Raw genomic sequence first — 10,415 nt, forward strand, 5'->3', positions numbered from 1 at the left:
TATCTAGGGTTTACAGGTGATTCATACTATCTGTTGACATTCAATAACAGCCGAGTGGATAACGCGATGGCGTTTGAAGCGAAAGATACTGGGTTCGAGTCCCAGAGTGAATATCAACTCTGGGATGCAGGTACATCCAGCTAGTGACAAGTCCCAAATAGGACGAAACGTGCGTCCTGGATTCCACTGCTGGGTTTCGAAAGACCTCTCGAGAGAGCTGTAGTATACACAAACACACAAGCACGCACACACACACGGTTACTCATGTTCCAGACGGTAATCAAAATTATTCGAAGGTAAGAATTACAATTTATTCATTTAATAATACTGAAGTTGTACTGGTTCGAAATAATAAAATGTGAAGGTATTTATGAAGAAATATTAAAAGTTAAGATCTCGAATAATAATCATAATAAGAGGATCTGTGCATAATTTACAATAAGCGTTCTACTATACCTATCTAAAAATAAAAAAACTTGCTCATTTCATATCTCTGAAATATCCTTATTAATTGAAAAAAGAAAATTAATATCTCGATAATTTGTCGGCCAGTACCTCCAGGTTTTCCATGGTGGTCTAGCTTCAATTGACTCAAGCTTTCAACTATGAAAATACTAAATCTCCACAAAACCCCTTCTGATAATGTTTCTTGTCAATTATAAACATTTATTCTTCTTTATTGAACTCAAAATATTAGAAACAAAATAACTTAATGTTCATGTATAGAGACATCTTTAAACTGATCTTCATATTTAACTAACTAAATAAGATTAATGTGAATGATATATGTTATAAAGTATTAAAAATCATTATAAGTAATAAAGTACACCTGCTTGTCTTGGAGAAGAGTAAAAATGTATCACCATAGTAGAGCAGCTGGTCTAATTATATATATGTATGAATGCCAAATATTCTTGATTAAAAAAAAGGAATTTTCATTATCGGATCAACTGAAAAGAATATTTGAGCAGAATATAACTCATACCTTGAGTAACAAAGGAAAAGATGACGTACAAACGTTTACGCACACACACACATACATGATTCTTTTTCCTTTCCCTATATTTCCAAGGGAATATAAAACAGTGAAGTGAGGAAAAAAATAGGACATAAATAAATTCGACCTAAAGGAAGAAAATTATGTTTAAATACAGATATATTTATATAATAAATTACTAAAAAAAAACCCAGATGAGAATCATGTTTGCTCGAACTTAACCAATTATTGTTTATGTATACTGATACAATGTATATGTTGGTGTATATGAGTTACTGCTGTTGTGTATTTACTCGCATATATATTATTGTGTAAAGTCTTTTATTGATTCGATTTCTAAACATATTTGTAAATGAAGATTAAAATAGGAAAGAACCATCTGCACTACATGTAAACACATTTTTAATGAACAAAATGATCTCTGATCCTTTGTTGTTTAAGTTTTATTGATTTTTGTGATTGTGATTGTTCTGAATTAAATGTAAAGCTTGATTCGATATGTATTTTATTAATTTTAACATTTTCATAACATATTTAGTTTAATCTTAAAGGTTTTCCAACATTGTCCAATGATTAGGCCTAAACAGTGAATCAGTCGTTTAACGCACTGATTCATTACTGATCAGTAACCAATGTCAGATTTATGAGGTTATAACATGGTCAATAATCTAAAGGGACTGACACCACATACTTAATGAATAGACTTTCTGTGGTTGTAGGTAGTTGGTCCGATAGGGACCACCATTTTTTTGGAGGTTAAGACTACATTTTACAGTGGGTGCCAAGTGGCATACATTTCAGGTTCAGGGTTTCCACTGAATTCCTTCAATCTTCTGAGAGTTGATTTTCAACTATTTGATTATTGGTTGTATATAACTTTGGGTCACCATATAATATAACTGGCAACCATAAAAAATTTAGCTCATAACAGTATATATATATACATATATATGTAATATACAAAGTTGTATTAATGATTGAAAAGCTAAGTGAGACAGTTAACATTCAACTTATGATTTATTCACAGTTGATGTAGTTATCTATTTTAATATATGATTAATAATTGCGGCTTTGTACAAAACCTAATATATATTACCATAGTACTAACATTAGTGACTTCTTATTTCATGGACAGCTTATTTCTGTAACTAGTAAGATACAGTAACATATATTTCATTTTATTTTCGTATGCTACTGGTAGGAATGATAAATAATTAACTACCATACGGCTGAATAAATATCGTAGATCCATATCTAAGAACTTTCGTCTAAATTAGAGTAAATCGTTTCGCAGTATTCGGGGCCGAGTTGATGTAAGACATTAGATTCATTCGCTGAGATTTAACAAATACATTCTCCCTATTTAATGTCGATCCATAGTTACAGATTTATCAGCCTAAATGTATTATGTTAGAATGCGGGGTCATAGTATGCATTAAGTTCACAAACGAAGACCAAATGAATTGTTCAATCTTCTCCCCTCTACAATAGTTTTCAATCTTCCTCCAGAGATTTTTTAGTTCGTGATAAAATTTATTTTTACTATGTATGTTACTGATGTAACTAAACATTTACATAATTAAGTTTAGATGTATTCTCAAACCAAAGATAGTCAAGTTACATAATTATTTTGCAGTATAGGGTTGTGAAGATTTCTAAATATCATATGGATCAATAAGTTGTTGGATTCTTTCTATGACACAATAAAATATCTTCCATAGTAAATAAATTTTATGAATTCCATTTGTAACAATTTTGAATGAAGCTCTTCTTGAGTAATATTTCAGTTTTCTTACTTACTTACTTCTCCTGTCACCTCTCGCGGAGGAGCATAGGCCGCCCACTAGCACTCTACATTCAATCCTGTCCTGGGCAATACTTTCCAGTTCTCTCTAGTTGCTATTTATCCTTTTTTCAGTTTTCCTATAATCAAAGAAAACAATTCTCAATCCATTGTATTCATTTTTTTGTTATTATCCAGTTGATAAATACTGTCCTTGTGTAAATGACTTTGTAATGAGATATATCATTTTAATTTATAGCACCATTACTACTTAAATATTTTCATTGAGTACATTTTTTTATTTAACAGGGTTCAGCCAAACTGGAAAAGGCTGAAATACTTCAACTTACCGTTGAATTTCTACAGAGACTTCATAAAGAAGGTGAGTGAATAAAGGATTTCTGTTTTTTTTTTTATTTATATGCTAAAATATGAAAATACTTTAATCATTGAATAACACTACATAGCAACCGGCGAAAATATCGTAAACGTGTTCTGTTAACAAGTAGATTTTATGACCCTTCTTAAGCTCATGAACATGTGTTCCCTTTTGGTTAAAATTCTAAAACTGTTTATATTTCATTTATACAAATAATATTATTCCAGACGTATGATTTCTTTTTGGAAATTTTGAACGGCTTAAGAGTAAAGAACCGTACAAGATAAAAGGAAACAATTGTTTTATATTTGTTTCTCACCAAATGCCAACAACTTAAAATTGAAACATGGTGGTCACATTGTAACTTAGTCCATAAAATTCCATCAGCACTAAGGACCTGACAAACATTACGTTGGTTACTACTTAATGAGTGATCGAAGTAAACCCCTCAGTCCGACATAAATTATCATTAGCCATTGAAGTTATCCAATAGTAACTGTCTAGAATTTCAAGCTGGTTCACTTGGGTTTGCATCGAACAGGGTGAATCAGTTTCCTCAACATGAAAGGTATGGTAGCACGAAATCCGATTGCGAGGTTTCATGAAGCATATCTCCAATCGTACAACATAATCAGTAACAAATATTTTGTATTAGTTTACATAGAGAATTCTTTTTTTACCGTTTGAAAGGCTATGTACTTGGTTCAGAAGCTCGTGCAATTGAATTACGTCGTACAGGATTTAAAGATTGTCTCTTAGAAGTAACTCGTTTATTATCCACATATGATGGTATCAATATATCTGGTCAAGAATTAAGTCGACATTTATTGAATCATCTTCATCAATGTGAAAAACAAAGAGATTTGGAAACAAAAACCTATTTAGCTAATATTGCTTCTGTAGCCAACGCAATGTATTCAAAAGTGAATTCTTCTAATTCTACATCTACTACTACTACTACTGTTGTTGTTGGTCAACAACATCAGTTACAATGTCAATCATATTTACATTCTCACCAGCAATACAATTTAAATCATGCTAACAGTTCAAATTCAATGAAGTCAAAATATTCCAAAAACAATTCACGCGTAAATGAACGGTCGGAATTATTAGATAAACAGTCAACTACACTTTCATTAGCTAATAATTCCGTAAATCTTTTACAAACTAATGTATATCATCAAAATGATGCTTATTATAATTCATTAACATTTCACAATAGAAATAATTCCACATCATATCACTCAGTAGATTACAAAATGAATGAGGAACAAAGTTCCCATAAATCTCCATATAAATTAGAAGATAGATACTCGGAACAATTACCTAATTATTTTTTACAAACGAATACATTTTATCCTAATTATATGTATAATGAATATTGGAACAAGAGTTTACCATTTACTACTTCATCATATTTATCGACTTCCACAACGACTACTACTGTATCTAATGGGAATGAAATTATTACATGTGAATCAAATTATTTAAATACTAATTACAATGCTTTCTCCAATTTTTCAAATACAACGTATTCTACTGTAAATACTAATAATAGTAATATTGGTAATTCTCAGTTATCAACCGGTCCTGGTCCAAATGAAAGTCAATCTACATCATCACCACCATTTCGTTCAACACCAGAAGAATCAGATATTGGCTTCAGTCCACATTTGAAAATTAATTTATCAAATATTGTTGGAAATGATGAAATTGAAGATGATTGTAATTATTACAATCGTGAGTGTACAGGGGGATTTCTAACGTCAACAACAACTACAACTGTCTCCTCATCTAATATGACTGCTTCAACAATGAAGCCAATCTTAACAAAAGAATTTTACCAACAATCTCACTATGATGACAATCATGAATACGCTTATCATCGAAAAAATGATGTAGGCATAAATTTATCTGATAATTATCAATGCTCACCGATTAAATCACATCCTTACCCTGTGAATAACAATGAAATACATTCAAGGCATTTATCTAACATTTATAACAATCAGTACAATCATTCATTGTATTCAAACTCTCCCAATAATACATGGAGTCATATTAGTAAAACAACAGATTTAATACAATATCAAGCTAATCTTCACCATTCACATGCACCAAATTCTGTACTAAACACGGATGAGCGTACAAATTTATCTACAATACCGTTATCTACAATTTCACATAGTTTCCCTTCTATCACTAATACTACTACTATAAGTAGTATGAATAACAGAATAGTTAGTGAATTAAGATAATAATAAGAATAATGAATAAAATGATTTTGTTACAAATCAGATTACACTTTAATAATTTATGATTAAACTTCTGTAGAATTCATCTGACCAAAAGCCTAAAGTTAACCAACTAACGAAAAACCAGATTCTGTACAGTACATTGTGAAATATTAATTCATAGATTAATAAACTGTTTTTCTTTTTCTTTACATTTCTTCATCTCCTATTTTCTACTACTTATATTGTGTACACATTAATGTTCACCTTGTAAATTTGATGTAAATTACCAAAGAAATTCATTTATACTAAGCATAGAATTCCTCTTCTTCTTATTTTTAAATAGATTAGCATTGAAAGTTTTCAATGAGAATTAATTATGACTTATGAGATTAGGGATGGAAAATGGTTGGAGAAAGAAAGGTATTGATGGCTAGTGTAAAAATTCACACTTGTAAAGAGCAACACTCAAATGATTGATTGTGATTTTTGGCAATTTTATTCAAACATTATAAAAATGATATTTAATTACGTAACTCTCATTGTAAAACTAATATCAGTTAATGAATTATGCCAAATCAGAAAAATCTATACACCAATTTCTCTCCATTTTTGTTGCACTACAGTATGATATATATATATATATATATATATATATATAGAGAGAGAGAGAGAGGGAGGGAGAGAGAGAAATAAACATGGAGTCTGATTAAAATGACGATTCAAGTCTTTTAATGAATTAGGTATCCTTCAAACACTGAATATTAGTATGATTCTTATCAAAATAATAATGATTAGAGTTTTGTGCAGAATCGCTTAGAAAAGTCAAATGAAAAAGAATATAATGTTTATGCACTCGGGAGTAAGACTGGTAAACTACCTACCTGGAGGGGATGGCCCGCCCTCTCTCGGAATGCTCTCACATGGCCACGCGAATATAGCCTGTGTCATGGAAGTCCTTCTCACTGCCTTCTCGTGACGAGGGTGTTGTTTACGAAACTGAGAAGACGAAAAGCGAATATCCGGCGCTTTAACCGGGTCGGTGGACACGGAAAGTTCACCTAGGGAAGTTAGATAACCCTGATTCCAAACCAATGATGTACATGGGCTCCAGTATCCTGAGGGAACAAATGGCATACGAATCAATCATTGGTCACCGGCTACCATGGGACTTCATCTCCTCACGATGCTCCACTGCCTTATGGATCAGACCTTTAGGTCAAAGGCTTCGGGTGTGACCCATAAGAAAATCACCTGCTTCTGTCTGGGCACCTGTGCAGTATCATAGCCCTCACACAATTAAATGAAATGACAATTTTTTGTGTGGCGCATGTATGTCTGGTACCCCCTTGTACCGATATTTATGTGTTTAAATAAATATTTACTTATACGTAAACACAATAATGAAAGGCCATAAAACTCGAGATTATATATATATATATATATATATATATATATACTACTTGATCAAACCTTTATAGTAAGCAGTATATTTTACAACAGACTGACAGAAAGATTTTAAAATTAACGAATTTGTTAAAACTTTCAGGTTATTGACATTTCAAGCACATCATTATAGTTAATAATGTGAATATACATTTAAACTAATGATTGTTGCGTTATAATCGTTATTATTATTAGGTGAAATGCAACCAATGAGTTAAGTGAAACAATTGATCAGTCGACAACTTTTCTATGTTAACTGTTCAACCTAATTTGCTAGCAAACATGAAGTAACTTATGATCGATATGAAATACAAACACAAAGGGTAATGTACTCGACTTAATAATCGATAGTAATTCAAAGCCTTGAAACCATCTGTTTCATTTCTTTTCTAATGATGAATTGTCCATTTTTTCCAAAAGGTTTATTTGTAATAAAATAAAATATGATTCTACTTTATCCTCCATGTGATACAATAATTAGACAAATTATTTATTTTGGGATTAACAAAGTAAAAAATAAAAAAACGCCACTTTCAGAATATCCATTGTCATGGAATCAATAAAGTTAACGGTGATTTTTTTCTTTCTTTTAAACTACACATCAATCTGTTGTAATTATTATCTAACTTTTTACATGTTACATGTAACAGTTCAATGTTTTGAATTTATAATTTCAAATAAAAAGGAATTATTGTAACAAATTAATGTAAATAACTGATACAGATTTCTCTAATTATTCAATATAATTCTAGTTATTTTTGTAACAGTTAAGTAAAAGGTCTAGAGGTCTAGATGTTAAGCGCTCGCATGCGAGACGGATAGGTCCTGGGTTCGAATCTTACAAGGCGGGATTGTGGATGTGCACTACTGAACAGTTCCAGTTGTCCAGTGCTTCCAGGTTTTCGATGATGGTCTAGCTTCAATGGACTAATGAATTCAACAATAAAAAAGGTATATTAGTTGTACTGAGTAAATTTCAAACTGTCACTGGAAAACACATAAATAATATGACGTGAAGGAAATTACAAATTATGAATGAATAAGTTACTAATATGATTAATTGAACTCTGGTAAATTTTTATGTAAATGAATTAAAAGTTATTAGATGTAGGTAGATTTTCTTAATATCAGTGATGACTGAAATTTAAGTAACAAAGTTTCAATTAAAAATCTTTGATAACTAATAGAAAGTATAACCAGTTAACCTACTGTCCTTGGGATTTATGTTGGTTGCTATTAATAATTTGTGGGTTGGAGAATGTTGGTCGGCAGCCTATGCTCCATTGCGGGTAACAGGCGTAAGTAAGTAAGTGTTAATTTAACATTGGTAAAATGTCTTTCATTAGGCATTAAACTCTACTATTTAGCTCCATAAAAACATTTATTAGTTAGTTTTAGTTTAGTCATAACGTACTTTATTAAGTAGATTCAAAATATTGATAATTAACCTAGGTTAGTGAATTACAGGTCATTTTTGTATAAAATCCCATCATTACATTATGACAATACATTTGTACATATACTGATTGAGACTAAGATTTGGATCTACGCGATATTTATGCCACTGGGGTGCTTCTCATATTCACATATCATATGAACAACCAAAATTAAATGTTTTCTTTGACTTCTATGTAAAAGATATTATTTAGTAGCATGATACTATAGATCAACAATATGCCTAGATCTTATTCATACACTTTACTACTTTAAATCACATTATTCAGTATAATTTATGAAGAACATAAAAAATAGTCTCTTAGCAACCTGTATTCACTGGACGTTACAGCTATTCTTTAGATAGCATCACTTCTATTCTTTGAACTGAATATTATTCAAAAGATTCATTTCTGGTTAAATGAAGTCAAGTATGAAGCTTGTTCGTACATTTTATTACGTCAACCTTTTAGAATAACATTTAGAATGTTTCACTCTTTATTTATTCAGTCTTTGCTTTTGTTTTTAACACTAATTATTAGTCATGTAAATGTTTTCGGATAAGAAACTAAGTGAAAATTCCGATTTTGATATTTGATGTATAAAGAAGGAAAAAATCGAGATAGGAAATTTCCTTTCTTCTTAGTGAGATCATTTTCTAAGGTGTACAATCATATACAAATATTAGAATATCAATCTACAAGCATGTTGTATGTTTTTCGTTTTATTATTAAGATAGTTTATGATTAAAATACAGATTATGTAGTTTTGATATAGGTTCATGAAACATATTATTTATTATTAAATTAAACAATGTAATTATGAGTACAATCGAACCAAAGTATTAAGATGAAGGACATGTAGTGTAAATGATAAAAAGGAACATAATTAAAGAATATTATTGTTATAATAATCGAAATCATCTGAGTAAGAATTGAAAAAGAGGGGAAAAAGTTGGAGTTAAAGGTACGATTAGCAAAGGAATCTACCAAACTCTTTTTATGTAGATGTTTATGATTTAGTATTGCGAGTGACTGTTACTTTTTCAGTGTTAAGTATTGTTAGATGCAATACCCTAGAACCGTATGGTAGGGCCTTGTGGATGGCATGAATACCTATAGTTTCAATGTGATTAATATACCACACACTGTAAAACAAAGGATGAGATTAATCTGATACTTTGCCGAGTCATGTCAGTAGATGTTCTATGATTTGTTGAAGTAACTGGAGAAAAAAGAACTTAAGCACGTTAGATCATAGATATAGTTATACTGATGTTTACATATTGAATTGACTACTTGTGGTAATATGAAGACTAGGCCCCAGTGATAAATTATACGATCATCTATGGCATTAAACTCTTTTAGAATGAATTTTTGAGGGTTTATGCTCGTACTATCAGGAACTTGAAGCTTTGTGAAAAACGACTCGTTCAGACTAAGTTCATGGTGTTTAAAGAACGTTTAGAAGAATATTATGGACACTCATTTTTCAGAAGTGCTTATTTACAGATGATCCAACCTTCATTATGTTTACTAAAGATGTTTTGTGACAACGTGAATACAAGAAGTTAATAGGTGCCCATTCCTTAGCTGATGGAACCTACTACTGGAAATCCCTTCTAATATCTATCTTACATACGTTTGGTGAAGAGGAAGAGAAGATTTAAAATTCTGAATTTAAATTTCCTTCCATATAAAAATTTCTCTAATGAAAAATGAAAAATATGAGTTCAATTTATTAATCATCGATTTCGGATAGTAATTTTCCACATTATTCTTGATCAAACTAGAAATTAATGATATATAGTTGAGATCATGAATCAACTGAAGCTAGACCACCATCGAAAACATGGAAACACTGGACGGCCAATATTTGGCTTCTTTTTGTTGTTGAGGAAAATGAAATAACACACACTTTTGACATAGTTACAATTCCTAATAAAGAAATGTCATATAATTTAATGAATCTGTTTTTTTTTTGAACATAAAAGTCATCATCCTTAATTAGTTCTTCTTTTTTTTGTAGTTTCCTTCTTTTTTCTATTCTTCAGTTCTGAAATAGATCAATAGGTTAAAGGGAGAACAATAAAGTCCTCGATAAATTCATTAATTTTTTATTAGAAGGGGGTTTTGTGGAGAC

General features: G+C 30.6%; 1 protein-coding gene across 1 annotated transcript; it reads left to right on the top strand.

Moving 5' to 3' along the window:
- Positions 1-854: 854 nt before the first annotated feature.
- Positions 855-5,417, top strand: Smp_194410 (basic helix-loop-helix transcription factor,hes-related; the record flags this gene model as incomplete). The annotated part of the gene is made up of 3 exons (XM_018795046.1): positions 855-1,085; positions 3,090-3,162; positions 3,850-5,417. 3 exons carry the CDS (start codon positions 855-857, stop codon positions 5,415-5,417), a joined length of 1,872 nt encoding a protein of 623 aa, XP_018649397.1.
- Between the last annotated feature and the right edge of the window lie 4,998 nt (positions 5,418-10,415).

The sequence above is a fragment of the Schistosoma mansoni genome, chromosome 1 (genome assembly GCF_000237925.1).
Source record: "Schistosoma mansoni strain Puerto Rico chromosome 1, complete genome".
Taxonomy (NCBI): Eukaryota; Metazoa; Platyhelminthes; class Trematoda; order Strigeidida; family Schistosomatidae; genus Schistosoma; species Schistosoma mansoni.